This window comes from Eleutherodactylus coqui, chromosome 6, assembly GCF_035609145.1.
Source record: "Eleutherodactylus coqui strain aEleCoq1 chromosome 6, aEleCoq1.hap1, whole genome shotgun sequence".
Lineage (NCBI taxonomy): Eukaryota > Metazoa > Chordata > Amphibia > Anura > Eleutherodactylidae > Eleutherodactylus > Eleutherodactylus coqui.
This window is the reverse complement of record NC_089842.1, coordinates 134741640-134763883: the sequence shown is the minus strand read 5'-3', so window position 1 is coordinate 134763883 and position 22244 is coordinate 134741640. Positions and strand designations below refer to the sequence as shown.

The 22244-nt window shown below is 45.6% G+C and overlaps 1 protein-coding gene across 1 annotated transcript; it reads right to left on the bottom strand.

Annotated features, from left to right (window-relative positions):
* Nucleotides 1-1770: 1770 nt before the first annotated feature.
* On the bottom strand, nucleotides 1771-13209 carry RPL18 (ribosomal protein L18). Its single transcript, XM_066607709.1, has 7 exons — nucleotides 13096-13209; nucleotides 11352-11438; nucleotides 11166-11273; nucleotides 9660-9758; nucleotides 8385-8508; nucleotides 6620-6689; nucleotides 1771-1895 (listed from the first exon to the last, which is right to left on the bottom strand). The coding sequence occupies exons 1-7, from the start codon at nucleotides 13096-13098 to the stop codon at nucleotides 1820-1822; spliced, it is 567 nt and encodes a 188-aa protein (XP_066463806.1). The 5' UTR covers nucleotides 13099-13209; the 3' UTR covers nucleotides 1771-1819.
* Between the last annotated feature and the right edge of the window lie 9035 nt (nucleotides 13210-22244).

Here is a 22244-nt window from a genome sequence, read left to right as displayed (position 1 = left end):
ATGGGCAAATACAAAAGACTGGTAAGAATTTTGTATAGGTGCAAAAAAAAAAAAAAGTCTGATAAGCAAATCCACTGGAAAGTGGAGAGCAGCAAATCCCCCCCAAAAAGCTCCAGATACTAAATATTAGTGACCCGGGAATTAAAGGCACCCAAAACCACTAGAATAAACGTGGAAGAAAGATAAAGGGTTGCTGGAATTGCTGAGTTTATGCAGCAGTGGAGAAGAAAAAGTTAATATGCTGTCCGGACAGGCTCTAGTGAAGAACTGAAAGAACAGGACCGATGGTTGGCATAGCAACAGGGATCACGAGACAGCTCCAGTCATGTGACCCACATTGCTATGCCAACTGCAGGTCCTAATCATTCATTTCCTCACTACAGCCTGTCCGGACACTGCTACAGTGGTAAGTAGAGCAGGGACCAATGGCCAGGGGCTGCAATAGGGGTCACCTATTACTACTGGGGCTGCCATAGAGGACACTTACTACTGAGGCCAGTATATTATAGGCCATTACTACTGGGGCCACCAATATAGGGGGTCACTTACTATATGGGGTGGATTTGCTGCAGAATTTACAGTAGCAGCAAAGTGGATGAGATTTTAAAAGTGTCATCAACATGCTGTGGAAAAAAAATCTGCACAAAACCTGAGTGGATATTGACACATGGTACGGGATTTAATTCCGCAGCATGTTCATCTTAAATATCTTTATTAATAGCTCATCTGGTGCTCCAGTTTTTTTTTTAAACAGCCCTGTCCTTTCTATAACAAACATAAGAATCATATGTTGCAATAAGCCACGCCTCTAATCCCTTCCCTGACCACACCCTCTGTTCCGCCAACATTTCTTGGAGTTCCACGAGATACTTTTGCTTTAAAAAGGGCTACATGGCTGAAAAAGTTTGGGAACCACTGCTTTAATGAACTAAGACAAACCTACATCTAGACCCTCTCGTAGGAATGACAGGAGATGGAATAAAGAGAAATGAATAGGATGGAAATTGCGTTCACACCAGTGAAAGTTTTGTAAATGTTTTCCTCGCCTTCATCATGGGTTTGTTTCTACAAATCCACAGCTTCAACTGCCACTTGGTTCAAGCGTAGGCAAATTTGGGTGGAAGAGGGGTGCCAGTAAGAGATCTTCTCCAAGACTGAGGAACCTAGTTACTTGTGTCTAGAACTTCATTATCTTGCTTGACACACTTTTGGTTACCATTTTTGGATTCAGCATGCTGAATATAGCCAAGGACACAGATTTTTACACAGGAAGATGTACCCTTGTAACAGCACATAATAGATCTCCGTCAGGAACAAAGTAGCCATATTTTTCTAATTCCATACAACCTCTTTAATGCCATCTACTAGCATGTGGTTATACAACCCCCACCTGCTGCTACCTCCAATACTACCCCAAGAGGGAATTGATTTCCTTCTGACATAGCAGGTACTGGTCTTCAACGGATGGTACTTGCACTCGTCACACTCTCCTGTTGGGGGAACAGTAAAGTGGCGGGGAAGGGGAACAGTGTCCAGGTTGACTGTGTATTTCTTCCCAACCTGGATGCAACACCCCTGGTGGTTTCTCATGACACACAAGTGGCATCTCAGTAGCAAATCTCTGCATTAGTCACATATCGATCGATATATCCCAGTGTTAGTGTAATTATTTTTTTATGCTTGGGTTATTTGTAACATTTTAAGACCACTCCTGTTACTTTTTGAAGTTTGAGTTTCTTTTCATGCACCAAATAAAAGCAAGAAAACGTGTTTGTAAAGACGGAACATCTTTATTGTGTACAAAGCTTGGACAGGGAGTTTAGTTCTTGTAACCTCTGCTGGCTCTGCGTCCTCGGGCACGCTCAAACTTTCTACCCTTAGAACGGATGTAGGGTCTGGAAAGAAGGAAAACAATTTTAAGTATGCAAATCAATATCCTGCCACTATAGGCACAGCACTACCATTATCTCCAAGTAGTCCGGTAACAGCCCTGGATGCTGAACTATTTAAGCAGGCCACATTTTCTGTAATCTATAAAATCTCTTGCACTTGCAGCTGTACCTTCACACCTCGTCAAAATTAATCCCCCATTGCAAATTACATTTATGGCCTTTAAAATTTGAAGAAAAAAAACCTAAATTGAAACAGTTCAACAATATACAGCAGCTTTCTCAAAATTCATCACAAAAGGCAACTTTTAGTGACTACTTGTAGTCTCAGAATTATTCAACCCCTTCATGACAAGCATTTCTATTACATGGTTAGAGACCCCTTTACTGTTACAACCTGCTGCAAACATGATGCATAGCCAGACAACTGACACCGTTGCTGAGGAATCTTAGCCCATTCCTCATGGGCCAATGGCATCTATATAGTGCAGCCAATGTGCCTTTAGCTTGGAACTTGCAAACTATGTTTCCAACTGCATTCAGTCTTTGCAATCTTTTTGTATCCCTTTCCTCATTTGTGCAAAGCAATGATCTGTTTTCTTTTACAGGGGTCTTATGATTACCGGATAACATTGCTGCAATAGCTCCGACTGCCTTAAAACAGAGCAATACATATCAGTCCTCTGCCTGCAGTATCACCATTGACTCTCCCATCATGAGCGTCATGTCAGAAGTTCATAACAGACGATGCAGCCTCCGATTGGCTGCAGTGGTCAGGAGACTTCCACCGACGATATCTTTCGTAACAAATCGCTTGGGAGGACAGTGGAGCAACCTCACTGGATTCCCATAGAGGGCAGATAAGTAGTGTTTGTTATTTTAAGACAGTTGGAGCTATTATGGCAATGTTGTATGGTAACTACACAAATCCCTTTAACCCGATAAGGACCAAGCACCGTAAATTTACAGCGCTTGGTCCTGAGAGATGGTAAAAATACAGCACTGATTTAAAAGCCTGCAATGCAGCAGGAGCAGGTTGGGTCCTCAGCTAAGGACCTGGAGGAGAAGGCAGAAGTGTTTTTTAACCGCTTCTGCCTTCTCTCTTGCAGGGTACATAGCACTCAATGAGCACCATGTAGTGGAGAGAAAGCAGAAGTGCCACTTCAGCTATTCGACCTGGGAATCGTGTGACCACCAGGCGCCCCTGGAAAAGCAGAGCTGCAGTTTTAGCAGAACCCGATGAGCTCTGTTGGTGACTACTGTCATTACGGGGAAGGATGTTTTTCCTGTAACTGGGGCTCCTATGAATGCCCATTTGAGGGCTTACATGAAATAATGGGGAACAGATAAAAAAAAGGTTTTAAAATTGTTACATAATATTAAAAACGATGTCGTCAACCTAATACCAAACAGTCACCATATGCACCCTATAACCCAAGACCACACAAGTTATATAAATCAGAATCATTATATAAGCGTCGGAAAGAAAATAAGGACCCTATTCCCGTACTTTATTTTAGCATAAATATACTAATTTTCAAAATAAACTTTTTTTTTTTTTTTTAATTTCTCTAACCGGGGAAAAAAAAAAGCTGTAAAAATAAATTTTGGTAGCTGAAGAAAAATTAAATAGTCTCTAAAAATTCGGGTGGCGGCGGGGGAGATCTCGCTCTTCCTCTCTCCCCCCCGGTAACTCACCTGTCACCCACGCCGGCAGCCGAATCTTTAGAGACGAGCGGGCAGGTACTCAAATAAGGCACTACTCGCTCAAGTAGTTTGTCTTATCGAGTATGCTCGCTCATCTCTAGTAAAAACCTGAAAAATTGTCTTGTCCTTCTGGACCAAAACACCCTGGGGTCCTTAAGGAATTAAAAAGTCCCCTTTTTATAAACTTGTCAGAGCATCCGCTACATCTAGAAGAAAGCAGGTTTAATTGCCAACACTGAAAAGGGTTCTTTACTGTAAGAGCAGTGAGACTGTGGAACTCTCTGCCTGAGGATGTGGTGATGGCAAAATCCATAGAGGAGTTTAAAAGGGGACTTGATGTCTTTTTAGAGGGGAAGAATATAACAGGATATATTCTTAGGTTAATTGTTAATCCGGGTATACAGGCAGGTAAGAACTATTAGAGGTTGATCCAGGGATTAGTCTGATTGACATTAGGGAGTCGGGAAGGAATTTTCCCCCAAATGAGCGAAGTGGCTCCTGTCTCTTGGGGTTTTTTTTGCCTTCCTCTGGATCAACAACATAGGAGGATAAACAGGCTGAACTAGATGGGCATTGTCTTCATTCGGCCTTACATACTATGTTACTAGCTGCAATTGCTTCTTTTCAGCAATCAGTGGGGGTCTGAGCAGCGATATACAAATAAAGATTAGTTACCCTTTAACATTTTCGACCACTCTCCTCAATAAACCATATTTCTAATATGCGACCAGACGTCACAGTAGACAGTCCTAGATGGTCCATGTATTTCACACTTTTTAACCCTAAGCACACAAGATGCAACTAATGAAGCCCTTAATTAGTTGCATCAGGTGTGTTTGAGACAGCCGATTTGCTCTTATGAGGAATTCTATTCAGGTGGCTAAATTCTGCGACTGCAGCAATCATTAACTTTGTGTTGAAAAAAATCTTGCTTTATTGGTTGCACTGAGCTATTTTAAATTGTCCTTGATTGATTAGTTTTCTTTTTTTAATACACAAACAAGTTTGTAAATTTAACAAATAAACCTACTTTGCAATGGGGTTGAATAATTTTTATTGCATCTATACATATTAAAAAAACTAAAAGCAGCTATGGTCACCAGCAAGCTCAGGCTTCAGCTGCAGTGAAACCCATCATCTTGACGATGCAGACCCACGTGTAGGCATTAGGTTATAGAGAAGTAACCGTGTAGATTGATATATAGTTTTGGGGTATAACTTGTCATGTAATGATCTGAAACTGCCATTTGTATGCTTGAAGGTCCATTGGGTGATCCTACTTAGTGACCGACAGCCATTTCTGTATGCAGTCATATGTGGCAGGCTGTCAATCACCAAATAGGACCGTCCACTGCACCCCTAAAAATAGGAGAGTTTTAGATGAAATGACAAGTTACATTAAATCTTTAACCACAGAACTAGATCTCAATCTACTCAACTCCTACTGCTATGCCTGTATATCACAATAAGGGTGGACACCCACTGACGATTTTTTTCTCCACTGCGATGCGAGACTAAAGTTAAAGTCTCGCATCGCAGTGCGAGGGAAAAAAAACAAACAAAAAAAAAATAATAAATCAGCATCACGCCGACATATCGCCAGTCTTTTCAATGGGGCCAGCGGCAGCCCCATTGAGAAGAGATGGAGAATGCCGGGGACTTCTGCCACAGCTGTGGCAGGAGTTTCCTTCATCCCCGCGGGGATGAAGGAATCCTCTGTCACAGCTGTGGCAGAAGTCCCCGGCATTCTATTACATTGCTTTCAATGGTTTCAGCCAAGCCACGCAGAATGATCATCGGGGAAGGGCTTGAAATATAAGCCCTTCCCCGATAATCATCAATAAGTGTGTAAAAAAAAATGTATTACTCACCTCTCCTGCACTCAGCCGCGTCCTCCTGCTGGCTCCCTGGCACTGCTAATAAGCTCTTTCAGCAGTCGGGGATTTAAAAATCCCCGCCTCCTGAAAGGGCTGTGCTGATTGGCTGAGGGCTCAGCCAATAGCAGCTACTGCTTAGCTGTTGGCTGAGCGCTCAGCCAATCACACATAGCCCTTAGTTATTCATTCATGAATAGCTATATCTTAGCAGTGCCGATCCCATTGAAAAGCAATAGAATAGAATGCCGCGAACTTCTGCCACAGCTGTCACAGAGGATTCCTTCATCCCTGCAGGGATGAAGGAAGCTCCTGCCACAGCTGTGGCAGAAGTCCACGGCATTCTCCCTATGCTTTCAATGGGGCTAGCGCTGCTGTCGCTGGCCCCATTGAAACCACTTGCGATATGCCGGTTCTATACCGGCCTCTTTCTTGCGCTGCGAGGCGAGAGTTTTCTCGTGCTCTCGCAGCGCAAGACAGAAAATATCGCAAGTGTGCGTCCACCCTAACTGTGCAATGTGACTAGTTCCCTTTAATCTTCATGGTTAGCAACTACCAGGATGGGGGTTGGGGGCACTGGTCACTGCAGCCCAGTCAAGTTTTTACATGATTGTACTGCAACACATCCATAATACGAAAGTGTTAATCATGACATTCCAACCACCTCGTCAGTAATTTATCACTGTTTGCCTCCGCACTTTGTTTTATTTTCTACTGGGCAAATACGGAGGCAAAAACAGGGGAAAAAAAGTCACGGTGCGTCTTTTAAAACGACCGTGAAACATATGCCATGTCTGCAACGCACAGCACAATTACAGAGCTAGAATATACTCGCCTGAAAGCAGTCTAGTAGAGGAGGGGAAATCATATAAACCACTCAGGGCCTGGAAAGCCCCTTAAAAAGCCATTGTGTATAAGCAGGCATGCCAATAAAAAAAAGGTCTAGTTTTTTTGTATGGATTCAAAATCTGTTCCTGAAACCTCTTGAAGTACCATACACTTAATTTAGCCAAGAAACTGCAGACGACCTTGGCAGTCAGCTGGTTTGTAAAGTAGAATAAGAGAAAAGTGCACTAACAGGAATCAAAGCCACCATAAAAAAAGAAAAAGGCAAATAAAAGGTTTCTAAAAGTTAGGCTGTCTGCTTACTTGGTGTGACTGTGTGGGGTACCGGGAGCCTTTCCAAAGTGTCTGTACACCTCACGTCCCTTACGGGGGCCTAATGGAGAGGAAAAGTAACAAACATTATTATATATAGCAACACAACATTAATGCAGTGAATAAGATTGCTTATTGGAAAATAAAGTATCTAAAAAACAATTGTTTTAGTGCAACATACTCAGAACAAGTTGTCAAGAGTTTTTCCCCCATTCACTGACTAACTAACCAGCATATACTCACCTCTCCCCGCTGTGTCCCACATTGCCGCTCTGGGTCTCCCTTGGTTAGAGACAGTCCCAGACCATTTATGGGACATCACAGACAGCAGTAGCCTGTGACTTCCCTTGAGCAGGTAGGACTGCTGCCTGTGTCCAAACGGGAGAGGACCGAGCAGTGACAAAAAACACAACAGTGAGCAGAGAAAGGCAAGTACATGCCGGTTATTTATGTTACTGAATGGGGATTTAACAAAGAAAACAACTCGGACCGCCCCTTTAAGAGTTCAGGCAAAGAGATGTAACAATGTCTGTATAGACACGACAGTTCTTCACCCTTACTATATTAAAGTAAAGTGGCTTGATGGAATCATAGGGTGTGTTAAAGGACTAACTGCACTTTAATATTTTTATCTACATAATAGGCGATTATGACCATTTTTGCAATTATTTTTTTAATTAGCCTATTCTGTATATTTTTTGTACAAAACCCCACAGCAGCTAGGAGAAGACTGTGCTGACCAGGGAGCTCTAGCTGTGCTTGCACTAATCAATCATCTATTAATGACCGACCGGTATAGGAGAGCATCCAGGTTCTCTTCATTTTAACATTTTATAAATTTATGTTCTGGAAAATCCCTTTACAGCCAGAGATGTGAATTCTGAATGAAGAGAGCAGCCCTATGGTGGCGTTCTCAGTCGGCTAAGGACAGATGTCTGTCTTATTGGTGATGGATATGCATGTGCTCCAACAGTAGCCGAGCTCCTGCATCTTTGAACTCTCCCCCTCTCCAGCGGCTGTGTTCCGTCACGTCGGCTAATAGGACAACCAAGTATCCAATCACTAACCGGTCGTTTCACACACCCCATTTACTTATATGGAAACTTTTTAGGTGCAGGAAGATGCCACATACGGCGTTTTTTTTTTGTGCGCCCCAGATGCATAGGAAAAAATACACGAATGTGAAAAATAATAAGTTCTATTCTCTGCAAATTGCGCACATCAACACGCCTGTGTGAAGCCGGCCTAAAGTTGCATTTACACACACACAGATGATCGTTCAAAATGTGTCAAAAACTGACAGTTTTGAGCGATCATTTTGCATTAGGTACTAATGGGTTAATCAGCCTAAGCTAACTAGCTTAATTTGCATGTATTTAGAGAACAGCGGGTGGTCTGTTCTTTAAATGTTCTCCAGGGGGACAGCAGCTGTTAAAGAATGTTAACAGCGCTGCCCGCGGAGAACTCAGCGTGCGGTCCGTCTTATCAGGGACGACGGATTTTTAGCTGAGCTAAACTCAGTGGGTGAAAAGTGCACGATGGGCGCACATTTACATACAATGATTATCGCTCATAAGATGGCTTTTGAGTGAATTTTGAGCGATCATCGCGTGTTAAAGGATCCTTAGAGAAGACTAACGATCAGCTTGCTTTTCTTGAAAGACAACCCCAAAAACTCAGGATGCTGATTTGAGAACAGGCTTATCTTCATACTAAAACCACACTGATGCTACAGACTCCTCTTGTAATCAGTTACCTGACAGAAGAACAGTATTTTGGCCTTTAGGGGCAGCAAGAGCCAGTTGGTCAAAAGTCAAGATTTTGCCTCCAGACTTCAGGATTCGGCCACGAGCTTCGCTGGACACTCTAAGTGCACAAACCTAAGAGGAATAAAACAAATTGTTATATAGAATTTAAAAAAAATGGTAACCAAGTGCTACAGAAAACCCCAGGGATGGGATTAGTCTTCATTTCACTAAGGCTAACTTCACAGGGGCAAGCGCAATATCGGGCCATGATTCACAGCCCAATATCGTGCTCGCCAAAGTGTAAATTCCCTGTGGATTCAAGGCGCTTTATGTTAAAACCGCCTTGCATAACTTTAGGAAAGTCGCAAACCTCTGCCGTGGCTGACAGCAGCAGAGTGTGGAGTTTCTCCCATTGCTTTTAAATTGGAGACCTTGCATCACATCGCATGTACCTAGAATGTGGTGTGATGCTGCCGCTGGCCCCAATGAAAATGGGAGATGCAATGCGAGAGCACAAACATAGTACATGCCGTAGTTTGTTTCCAACACCATGGTAAGGCGCGGGAAGACATTGCTCATGTGTATGACGCACTCAAAAGAACGGGGTTCACATTCATACATCTTCCAACGCATAAACCTCACACGATTTTCTTGCCCGAAGACCATCACTACTGTGCTTTCACACAGGATAGTCGTTCAGTGAATGAAGTGGAGCACACCAGAGCTCTTACTGCTGCCTGCCTCCATCCACTATGAACAGGCAGCCTTTTGTAGATGAACGACTTCCTGTTTACACTGAGCGAGAAGTCACTGATTGGTTGCTTTGTTTTAGCTCACTGAAATGAAGTGACCAATGAGCGATTTCTCGCTCATTCCCGTCAGGCTCCACTTTCACACGGATGGAGTCTCAGTCAAAATCATTAGTTTGAGCAATTTTTTGACCGATAATCAGCCCAAGCAGGGGTACCCCAATATAGGCTACATTGTTTCAATTCCCTCTCTTTTCCTAGACCTTTGCATCAATGCATATTTAAAGGCTTCTATTCATTGACATCAGGTGTTGAAAATGTATCCAGACTTAGTCCTAATTCGCACAAGTCAAACAGTGGTAGAAAAGTGTGTGCCTTTGACTTCAGACTGAATGCCTTTACCATCACATAAAACATTCAGTCAAATGCTGCCCTACCCCTGCTTGCTTTAGAAGAATTGCAGCTCGTTTTGTTTGACCTGGTGCACTGACCCAGCTGTAAAATAGTACAAGAACTACCGGAATGACTTCATACCGTCAGCTTGGGGATATTCTGGATCCTGACATCATCGGTGATGCTTCCCACCACCACAGCTGTCTTGCTTTCACGGCCAGCAAGCTTCATTTTGCGAATCTGTAAATGAAGAGAGTAATTCATGAAGGAAGCACCTGGAAATGTGACGCAATCCACAAAGTCCTTCTCCGTTTGTCCTTCGATTACAACATTGGTCCTCAGTTCTGGTTCATGGAGAGGGTCCTCACAAAGAGACCTGCTCTAGGACATGCATACACCCTAATGAGGCATATGGACAGGGCTCATGGAACAACCCCTTCAATACAAAAGGTAGTTAAAACAAAGACACCCCTTTCTTTTTGGGAAGCCTCTCTTTTGTAGTGCAAGAAATTCAATGCAGGTCAGGACTGCTGGGAACGTAACTTAATAAAACAGGAGCAAACTGGAATCAAACTCATCCCAACAGCTGATATTTTCCATGTCCCCGAGAGCAAATAACGCCACAAAGAGTGCCGTAACTGGACAACCCCTGTGTATATGCCTGAACGTTGGAGAAGGGAACCCAGTTAGACAGAGCACCTGGTAATACATTCCCCAGGGGTGCTTTATGAGAATTGGTCGCCCACCTGGAACAACTCTTAACCCTCAATGGTCAAGTTGGAAAAACCCTCTAGAAAAAGGTCACTTTTTTTTTTTTTTAATTGTAGATTGAGTTTATGTCTCATGTAAATACATGACGCAGAACTCGATCGCTTCAAATCCGACATAACTGATTTTTAGCCTTAAAAAGCAGTGACTTATACCCTTTCGTGTTCCAGCGGTCAGAACTTTATTTTTTCAGCAATGTAGCTGTATTGTCTCAGACGAGTTCAAGTTTTTACAGGAACCAATTTTGTTAACATAGGATGTACTCAACTTATTTTTTTGCTGGGAGCAATGAAAAAAGAAAAAAAAGCTATTTCACTTTTTTTGTGCAATTTTTATGGCATTCCTAGTTAAATATAAATGTTATCTTTACTCTATGGTCAGCACAATTATGACAAGACCAAATTTTATGTTTTACTACTTTTGCGCAATGAGAATCGTTTCAGTCCTTTTCTGGGGAAAACCCTCTTATGTGACAGAGAGCAATTATGCTCTGATTGCTGTGGAAATAAAGAAAATTTATTGTCCTCCCTCCCTGGGAAAGGGAGAGAGATAGTAGGATCAGAGATCTTCTCTACAGCCACTGGTCTCCCGTCCCTCTACACACACTGACCGAAATGCCAGTTGTAAATTCAGTATTCCCAACCCCACTTCAAACAGCTGTAGCTCCTGGTTCTGTAAAGGCTACCAACATGCTGGTGCCATCAATCTTCGCTTTAAAATGACACCAAAAGCACTGTTGATAGCACTAATAGAACCAGAGCTACAGCAGTTTAAGGAAGTACAAACTATTTGTCCAAAACTGTTATGTCCATGTCCCACAGAATGAACACAGGCAGTCTTAGAGTCACAGTCTCACTATCGGGTGAAGTGATCACTTACCAAGCGGGACAGAGAGAGTGGGGGCCGGTTGGTACGGCTCATGAACAGACGTCTCAGTACCACTCTGTTGAAGTTGGAGTTGGTACGACGAGCCAAGAAACGGTATAGCTAAGAAAGAGAAGAAAGCAATGGTTACTCATCCGCATCACAGGAAACAGCAGGTGACCGTCATCACACAGCACTCACCTTCACCAAGAGCCTCAGGTAGATGTCCTGACTTTTGGGCTCCTTTCTCCGCACCTTGCGGTCCTTGTTGTGGCGAATATCCACTCCCTGAGAACAATCAGTTAGTTAGCGTGAGTATATGTAGTCAGTATACTAAGACGTATAGCCATCCAAATCCAACAACCCCCGGGGCCTTCCCAGATATACATTACTTTATCATCTGACGGCTCCAACCCAGACGCCGACCACAGGGCCTCCCCCACCAACTGCAGCTCTGAGAGACAACCAGAGGGGGGGCGGAAGCGTTGCTTACCCCTTACATGGAATCAGCTCAGTAAGGTGACATGTTCTGAACCCCTCTGGAACGGCACAGCTCACACAGATTACAGTGACATCGGATGTACTAGAATTGCAACTATGGATAAGAGATATCTTGCTGATAGGAGGGGTCTCAGCACTGTGATCCTTGGTCCCCAACCCTGCTAACAGCAGGCTTACTGCACCCCCTGCAGGGAGGAGAGTGAACAGCGTGCTGGTTGTACAAGCGCTCCCTGCACGTTCAATGCAGTGTGTCTGGAGTGCTGATGGCGCACGCTCAGCCGCCGCTCCACTCGTTCTGGCAGCGAAGAGACCCCACAGTGACAGGCAGAGGGAGACACAAGAACCCTGTTCTTTAGAGTGGTGAGACCCCCGCAGTCAGCCAGTCCCCCCCCTATCCTCTGGGTAGGGGATAATGTGATTCTGGTACAACACATAATACACTATTAGGCCGCTCTCATACGACCGGATAGCAGCTGTGTAGAGCGAGCGGCTGATCTGCTGTAATACGTGGATGGTGCACTGGGTTAGGCAGTTCTGCTCACATTAGCGGGTCGGAATCGCAAAATCCACTTGTGGAAAACAGAACGCAGCAGGTTCTATTTTACTGCAGATATCGGTGATATAGAGCCCATTGTGGTCTATGGTAGCGGATATACCCGCAGCCCATACACTACTACATTGTGTACGGGCTGCGGGTACCCGTGTTATCGCTAAGCGACAGTGCGGGAAATACAAACAAAAAAGGGGTACTGCGCGTGACCGTCTGTGTGAGTAGGTAGGCATGTCCAGTACATTATGGGGCCGTATGCAGCGGATTCCACATCCAGCCGTGTGAGCGCGGCATAAGAGTGCCTTCTCGGATACAACCTGCATGGTACGGCACACGGACATCCTGTCCGTGAGGTACGCCGCACACCTACTATTTCCGGCAGAGAATCGGACAAGAGCAACAGGTTTTGCTCACTTTGACTTTCCGTCCAAGTGAAAAAATCCCGGTGTGCGCACATCCATTCAGGCGAACCAGCGCCATTTCTATACAGTTCTCTGACTGATTTTTCAGGCCGAATATCAGACAGAAATATTGTCCATCTGCAGCCCCATGGGTCGCGACCGGCGGCCCCATGTAACCAGTGTGGTATCAGATACCCCATGAAAACCTCAGCTCTGCTACCACACTGTTCCCATCTATCAGTGCTAAGGGAACCCCGGGCACGGATACGGGCAGCGCAGCAGAACTACCTCCCGGCACCCGGGAAAAAGCCGTCCGCAGCCCGTGGAGCTGCCACATACACTGTATTATACAGCCGGCCGGCTACGTGCCCGTATAATGTAGGCGTCATACGGAGCCCCGCGGTGAGGCGCGGCCCGCAGCGCCCTGTTAACCGGAGAGGACGGCGGGGAGCGCGGAGATGGCAGCGGATTACAATCACACTCAGGGTCTCACCATGATGGCGGCTCTGGCACCAGCGGCTTCTCGGGGAGGAAAGGAAGGAGGAGACGAGCCGCGAGGGCTTATGGGAGATCACGGAGACAGGAAGTTACCAGCCAGAGAGGGGGACGCTCTGTCCTCGCTGCTCTATGGTTGGAGGACCGGAGCAGTGTGCGGCTAGAAGTGATGGTGCTGAGGAGCAAGTGCCGTAGTGACCGAGGAGGAGCCGGAGAATTCTGGCTGATCCTCACTAGATCAGTGTTATGTGCAAGAGACACCCACGTGCCTGCGGTACCCACGTGCCACGGGTTTATACACATATCCACGTGCCACGGGTTTATACACATATCCACGTGCCACGGGTTTATACACATATCCACGTGCCACGGGTTTATACACATATCCACGTGCCACGGGTTTATACACATATCCACGTGCCACGGGTTTATACACATATCCACGTGCCACGGGTTTATACACATATCCACGTGCCACGGGTTTATACACATATCGCTGCGGTTTTTAACACCAATGGCAATTGAACTTTCTAATGTTAAAAACGTTTGTGATTTGTGCTTTTAATATTAGGAAGTCCCATTGACATTCGTGTTAAAAAATGCAAGTGTGTGGGAGCCCATACCTGAAGGTTGCAGGTTCAATCCCCACATGGTTCATGTAACCGACTCAAGGTTGACTCAGCCTTCCATCCTTCCTAGGTCAGTAAAATGAGTTCCCAGCTTGCTGGGGTTAATGAATAAATTAACTGAGAGCGCTGCAGAATAAGTTGGCGCTATACAAATAACAGGATTTATATTTTTATATAGCACTGTGGAACAGGCAGGTGTGCTACAAATGCTGGAAAGTAAGAGTACTTTAAAAAATAGAAGTGGTAATAGTTTATTATTGTCAATTAACAAACTACAAAGTGAATGAACAAAGGAGAAATCTAAATCAAATCAATATTTGGTGTAACCAATCTTCACCTTCAACACAGCATCAGTTCTCCTAGGTACAGTCGCACACGGTTTTTGAAGAAACTCAGCAGGGAGGTTATTCCAAACATCTTGGAGAACTAACCCCAGATCTTCTGTGGATGTAGCTTGCTCAAATCCTTCTGTCTCTTCATGTAATCCCAGGCAGACTGAATGACCTTGAGATCAGGGCTCTGTGGGGACCATATCATCACTTCCAGGACTCCCTGTTCTTTACACTGAAGATAGTTGATAAAGGGGTTTTCCAGGGAAATACCATTGATGACCTATCCAATAGTTGATCGGCTGGGGTCTGTCGCTCGGGACCCTGGCCGATCAGCTGGTTGTACGCCCACTGACAATGCTGCAAATACACAGAGATCAGAGCGGAAGACTCCTCGCTGACCTCTGTGTAATGGCCGGTGCTTGTAACTGCAGACACGGCTCGCGTTTATTTCATTGAGAGACATACCTGCAGTTACAAGCATCGGCCACTACACTGAGGTCGGCGCAGAGACTTCTGCTTCAACCTTTGCGTTATTGCAGCGCTGACAGCATGCGCCCGCTCAGCTGATCGGTCGGGGACCCAAGCTGATCAACTATTAATAACCTATCCTGAGGATGACATTTGCTGTATGTTTATGGTCGCTGTGCTGCTGCAGAATAAAATTGGAGCCAATCAGATGACCTCTATTGTTTTTTTTATAATTCTAACTTTGCAGCATTTTTTCCACAACTGCCTAAACTTTTACACGGTCATATATATATATATATATATATACACACACATTCGGGGGTTCCATCGTTTTGTTGTGATGAAGCGCTGGCAGCTGGACCCCTGGGGTCCATCCTGCATTGTACAATGCTCCAGTGTGCCTCTCTGATCTGTACGGAACAGAAGCTATTGTGTGGATGTGAGTGCAGCAGGGGCTGGCTGCCTAATCTTAGCCTGGGGTGCAAGCACCCAGCACTGACCTATGCGTAGCGGCCATGCATGCCTTATTTTTTCCGGACAGATGATTTTATGCGCCGCAAAATCCCCCATCTGAACGAATGCATTGGAACCCAACGCTTCAGATGGTCCAAGATTTCGGCCGGCGTTTTATCGCAGCACAGTCGCCACAATAAACCGCTGTCTCATTCACTTTGCTGCTACTGTAAATGCCACAAATTGTCTGTCTGGAGAATCTAGATGGAAAATCAACGGCAAATGTGCCTCTTGTGAACATATTCCAAGACCGGGCTCACATGGCCGTAAGCGGAATCCGCTTGCAGAGGCCCACAGTGGATCCCAGCTGTGAGCCCGGTCATGACCCAGCGTACAGCCGCAAAATTGCACTGCAAATAACTGCGTACTCACGTAGGTGATCATGCGCAATACACCCTCTTTTGTTTATATATTTTTTGCGCCATTGCTTAGTGATGACGCGGATACCCACCGCCCAAATATCAATGTAACTGCATATGGGCTGCGGATATGTCTGTGAACGTAGGGAACAATAGGCTTTGTTGCGGATATCCGCGGTAAAATAGAAAATGCAATTCCGACACACTAATGTGAGTGGACCTATGTTAATCAATTCATGTGATTGATCCACGTATTACCAGGGATCCAGGGATCATACACTCACGGAATCCGCAATTCAAATCTGGTCGTGTGAGTCTAGCCTATGGCTTGTTTGGCTATTCCTCCCAACTCCACAGTAGATATGGGTACTAAAGGCCTATTTAGACACAACAATTATCACTCAAAAGATGTCTTTTGAGTGACTTTTGAGCGATAATCATTATGTGCCTTTACGGCGCAAGGTGATCACTCAAACGTTGAGCGATCACCTTGCGCTCCAAACAGGGTATGCAGAAGACAAGCGGGGCCGCTTGTCTTCTGCATCCAGCTGTTCTCTGCTTGGAGTGCCCGGCTGTTAAAAAGCTGTGCGCTCCAAGTAGAGTATGCAGAAGACAAGCAGGGCCGCTTGTCTTCTGCATCCAGCTGTTCGGGGCGCCCGGCTGTTATACAGCTGAGAGCTCTGAGCGGGGGATGCAGAACACAGCTGGACCGCTTTGTGGGCATTGTGTTTTTGTGTGCATGTTTTACAGTACTTTTTGTGCACACAACTTGTCCACATTTGGGCATGCAAAAAAACATGCAAGCATGCTCCCATTCATTGAAATGAGCAATTAAGTTAATTGGTTCAATATGTGCTATTTTCCTGTACAAATACTCAGGAATAGTGCATCCTGCATGTTGTGTTGCACAACTGAAATGCGCATGCAAAATATATGCATGTGAACCGACCAATTGAAATCAATGAGTTCTGTTCACTGCATACTGCGCATGCACATATTGGGCACACAAAATGCCGTGCAAATACCCCCGTGTAACAAAGGCCTTACTTGTCCTGCCTGCTGGGTTGACTTCTAGCTGTGGCTCAAAACTCTGCATTAAAAACTTCCTTAAAAACCTGTTCGCGAAACGCCTCTCAGTGTGGCTAATGGTGGTCTCACATCTCTGCTCGGAATTTAGCTTCCCTGCTCCGTTTGGGGAAAGAAAAGGGAATCCCCGCGGTTGAATGGTTCACTCTCTGAACGGAACCGAACAGCGCCTGACAGACCCCTTCGACTATCATAGGGTATGCCTCCTTTCTGCCCAGCTGGCCAGCTTTTGGATGGATTGGATCTTCTGGTATTTTCAGCCAGATCTGCGATGGAACCTCCGACAAGAGGTTTCGATGCGGGTGTGAAACCGCCCTGAGCCTGTTTTTTTTTTTTCAATGGGAGAGGGGAATAAAGTCCTGGCAGAACATTCTCCAGCAGCTGACCTCCTGCAGAGACAGAGGATTGGGCATGTTGAAGTCCAATATGCCCAATCCAGTGCGTTCCCATGACTTTTATCTAATGTGTCCAGCATTACACAATAGCAGCTGCCACAAGATTAGGATACAATCTGCACTAAATGGTCTTTTTGGCCATGATGGATTTGTTACCCGAGAGCTGTCCGGTGACGGTCATGCAGACTATAAAATCATTGTTAGGCTGGGTTCACATGGGGCGGATTTGCCGCAGAAATTCCATGCGGAATTTCGCCGCGGCAAATCCACATGCGGCCGCTAATCCCGGGATTAGCCAGCCATGTGGACGAGATTTCTCAGAAATCTCGTCCACACGGGACGGCAAATCCGCCGCAGCTAAGCCGGCAGAAGCGGCTGATGCGGCGCGGATGTGCCGGCTGCAGCATGTTCATTTTTTTTCCCCGCTGCGGCCGCGCTCTCCTCTATGGGAGCGCCGGACGCAGCAGATGAGCGAGCGGCCGGGCCGCTTCAAAGCCGCCTCGAGTTTTGCAGCGGTGGTTCACCCAAACCGCGAGATTTCCGCCGAGAATCCGCTCTGTGAGAACCCAGCCTTAGTCTGTCGCTGCATCATTCTGTATAAACAGGTAGTTGTTCATCTATGAATGACTGCCTGTTTACTGTGAATGGAGGCGGACGGGCCAGAACGTCCCCTCTGCTTCCATTCACTGAGTGATGATCCTGTGTGAAAGCACAGGGCTGATCATCGCTGGGACGGCTGCCGGGCGTGCCTGCACAAGGGGTTAATTTCTATGTAGTAAGTCAGAGATATGACTTATAGCTCTTCACGTCATTTATAATATTGGTGTCTTCCACTTTGCTTAGTGTTATTGTCATGTTATAAGGTCCACTTTCAGCAGAGCTTCAGCCTTCTGACACATCGTCTCAGCAGACTGAAGCTGAGGTTGGTGGATATGATATTATTGGTTCTGTAGTAGCCCAGAGTCAGTGGGGTCCCTCCAGAATGTTCCACATATGTCTTGTGTCAATGTCTTGTGAGTGTCTTGTTTGTGGAAGGCATTAGATCTATGTGTATTGCTGTTTGCAGGCATGGATACATGGTCTAGTCTGTCTGGAAAATGTAATGTTATGTGTGTATCGTTGGGGTCACATGATGGTGTTTTATATATATATACTGGTAGTAGGCAGTTAAAGGGTGAAGTTGTGGATGGAGTATACCTCTCTCCCAGGCTTTTAGTCTGGACAGGGTGGCGCTCCAGTCCACAGCTTCACCCTAGTTCTCAGGAAGCGCAGCTGTAGGCCATGACTAGAGATGAGCGTGTATACTCGCTAAGGCACCTTACTCGAGCGAGTAGTGCCTTAGCAGAGTATCTCCCCGCTCGTCTCTAAAGATTCGGGGGCTGGAGCAGGTGACAGGTGAGTTGCGGCGGGGAGCGGGGGGGAGAGAGATCTCCCCTTTGTTCCTTCCGCGCTCTCCCCCGCCGCCCCCCGAATCTTTAGAGACGAGTGGGGAGATACTCGGCTAAGGCACTACTCGCTCGAGTAATGTGCCTTAGCGAGTATACTCGCTCATCTCTAGCCATGACCTCATTACTGGAGCATAAAAGACTGCAGCTCCAGGAAGTCAGGGCCTGACGGCCTGAGGGGAAACCCTCTGAGCACTTCGATAGTGCAAACTGCATTTGTGTGGTGTATGGACTTGAGGACCCTGCACGGTACCTCTGCTACCACATTTTTCTTGTTTGCGGTGTTTAAAAATAAAGACTGCCGTGAGTTTCATCTACTGTTTTGGAGTCCAGTGTGTCGCTGCCGCCCCTCCCCTGGAGGACATTACCACTATATATATACACACACATATGTGTTTGCAAGAATACAAAGGCGGTCAGAAAAAGGACAGAAAAAGTCAGAGATAGGAGACATGGAAGAGTCAGAGGCAGTCTGCTGTTCTCGCCAGGGCCTAGCCCTGCAAAGAAACTACCTATGGCCTCCATTTGTCGAGAGAGTGAACGCCCGGACATGATGGAAATTCGTGGGTAAGCAGCATTGGTACCGCATGCATCCAAAGGAATGGAAACCTGCTACTAAGCGAGAGAAACATGAGTGTATGACAGGAGAGAGAGAGTTTGCCGGGAGAGAAATCTCACAGATAACTTGGACTGTGGATTATACAAATGCCCCGAGAATCCTCCCTGTTACATCACGGTTATTTGTTTCTGTACAAAGACTGTTTATTTGGATATAATTTCAAGAGTTTAAGTAAACGAACAGAATCGACCGTTCCCGATTCTCGTTTAGAAAAAACCCTGTGTGTGGACTACATCTGAGAGATCCGCTACAGAGGACAGAACAGTGGTGTCATGAGTGACAATTGGCCTACAGATAACCCCCGGTTACTATCCCTGTGATCTCCCCTAGCAGTAACGTCGTCAGGTCACGAGCTACCCTTAAGGCAGATGGTAGAGCCCCGTGACAAGGCCTTTCTCTACCCCGCTGTCACCTTGGCTGTGGGCCTGCTCCTTGGACGCTGGAGGGCAGAGCTTTAGCATCATGAAAAGGATGATTCCTCCACGCCTTTGCCTAAAAACGGAGAAGAGATGCCTCCGCCATTGCCAGCCACGAAAGAAATTGTACGCCCGTGCCTGAGAAAAACTGACAGCTAAATTGTTTCCGGTTTCAAGTCCTCTGAGGTCTCTAGAAAGTTAAGGACAAGATCCCTCCCACCCTCTAAGCCTAAGGGCTCCCACACACTTGTGCTTGCGTTTTTTGGTAACGTGATTGTCAATGGGACTTTCTAATGTTAAAAACGCAACGCAATGCACCAAAAACGCAAGTTGCGCTGTGTTCCGTTTTTAACATTAGAAAGTCCCATTGACAATTGCGTTAACAAAAAACGCAAACGCAAGTGTGTGGGAGCCCTTAGGAAAGTCCAAAAAGACAAAGTTGCGGTTCCTCTGAACCTACAACAATTAGAAGAACAAGGTTGCGGTTTCTCTGAGCCTGAAGACAAATTTGAGAGGCAAGGCATTGTCAGGGTAATTCTAAGTACAGCACCAATCAGGCCCACCCCACTTGCCCCGCTGCCGGCCGTAAAGAAAGAAACACCACACGGAGGTCTGGTATCGTTCCTCACACGGGGACATGACTGCGCTTTCTTTATTACCGATAACATGAGATCTTATACCCTTTTGTCCCATCACCAGGAATGGGTGATGGGCTCATTGGCTAAAATTCACAGCATAACCATATATGGGAAGTCCGGATTTCCGTCCTGAGACAGTGAAAGTTCAGATGCATAGTTGAATAGTCGTTATCTTGCTACGGCGCCTCTGGAAAAACAGCCAAGTACGCGTCCTTGTGTCTGGTTCTTCCTTTGCTGGGTTTTAAGATACATTTTGTCTTTGTCTCGCAAGGCCTTTGGAATATCTGATGTAAGGCGACAGATTACGTTTTTTTTTCTCATTTGGAATTGAATAGAACTTGCATATAGGTATAAAGCATAAAAAACATATGGAAATATATACATATACCCTCACAAACCCCCGTAAAAAAATTAATATGGAGATCAAGTACCAGACCTTGCACTCTTCCTCGGTCGCCTCTCCCTTGCATCAGGGTTTCTCCACTGCCCGTAAGTCCCTACTCCTAGGAGGGGGATCCCTACCTCACCTCAGAAGGAGGCCATGGATTCCCTGGGCTTATTTCCGGGCATCCATACCCTCTATCTGTACAAGTTAACACCCCACAGGGTGTGCCCTCGCCGGAACCTAAGGTCTTCTGCACTATCCCTAGGCAAATGGGAAGTCCACTGACAGTCCATCTTATGAGACCGGGGCGGCGCAGTACTAGTACATTTCTCCATTCTTCTGGTAACGTACGTGGTTGGCACTATCGGAACTGGCTCTTCATCTTTTTCAAACAAGGGAAATGTTGGTGTTACATTGTCCAGTCCCTTACTCATACTCTTTTTGATCAAAGGGAAAATACACATACATGAAATTACATACCCCACCTCTTTCTGCTAAAATCATATCCAGGGCCACTCTAGGGCCATGGATGCAGTGGGCCCTAATTGGTCAGCTAACCCTTGTAAAGCATCTCTGGTGTAGTTTACAAACCTCTGCTGATTGTAATATATATAATTCATCCAATCTACATTATTATTAACAGTGACAATAGCAAATAAGGACTCAAAACCTGCTTTAACTTGATTTCTAGAATTAAATTAATCTCGCACCCCCCTTGGCATTCCTATTGCATCTATGTATACATGTGGATAAAAGTTACCACCTGGAGCATCAACGTCTCTCTTAGCACGATGCGGTGTTGGATTCTCACCCTCAGTATAGTCTTCATATTGCACATTTGATTGTATTAATTTGTTCTGAAACAGGTGGCTAGTGTACAGTAGTCAAAGGTGTGTGTTAGAGGAATTGTACCAAATTATAGCATGTAAAGGATATACAGGATCATGAGTTTTTGCAGTGCGAAGTGTGGATCCAAGTGGGCTTTCCTTCGAGCTTGACTGCAGTTGGGGTGGTGAACAACATCTGGTAAGGACTTTTAACCCTTTCCTATCCAATTTGTATCCTGGTTTTCCTAGGGGGCTTACTCTTTTTCTGCCGTTACACAACGGTGCTATCTGCTGGCTAAAGCCAGTACTGCATGAGGTGACACGTTGGATAGGCTCCGACAGCAGAGAGGCTGGCAATATACAGTAAGGGAACCCCAACGGATGTCTTCCAACATCAGAGCTGTACAGCCTTAAATCATAATGTCTTCAGACGTCAGACAGTGGATTGGAAAGAGTTAAACCGGGTTTCTCTCTCAAATTTTTTCACATAGACCGTCACCTGGTTTTAGATTGTGACACTCATCTGTTGGACCTGGGAGAAAAGCAGAGACTGCAGAATGCATTATTGACAATTCCTTGGAGAGGCCTATGACAAAATTAACAAGAAAATAATTTCCCAAACTCAGCTACTGAGGCATGTATCCTCCGGAGAAAAAGAAAAACTAATAGAAGACACTCAATTCAAGATTTACCCATTTTCTTCATTGTCTTTTGTATCTATTTTCCCCCTACTCCGCGGACGGTAGGGTGTGTGAAAAGCCTGGAATATACCCAAACAGACATGATGTGTTGCATTATTTCACCTGTGAAGTGTGTACCTTTGTTTGAATCACTTCCGGTACCCCGTATCTGCAGATTACCTCATTCATGAGCTTCTGTGCGGTTACCTGCTTATTTACTTTGGTAACAGGGTAGGTCTCCAACCTGAAAAGAAATCAACAACAACAAGCACATATTCATGCTTCCCAACAAGTGGGAGCTGAGTGTAGCCAATTTGCAATCCCTGAAATGGGTAGAGTGGTCCCGGCAAGTGTT

What these genes read in the sequence shown, in the direction of transcription:
- RPL18 (XM_066607709.1), bottom strand. An exon ending in ACCTGAGGCTCTTGGTGAAG is followed by an intron (nt 11,274 to 11,351) that starts GTGAGTGCTGTG and finishes TCTCTTTCTTAG; the next exon opens with CTATACCGTTTCTTGGCTCG. An exon ending in CACTCTCTCTGTCCCGCTTG is followed by an intron (nt 9,759 to 11,165) that starts GTAAGTGATCAC and finishes CTTCATTTACAG; the next exon opens with ATTCGCAAAATGAAGCTTGC.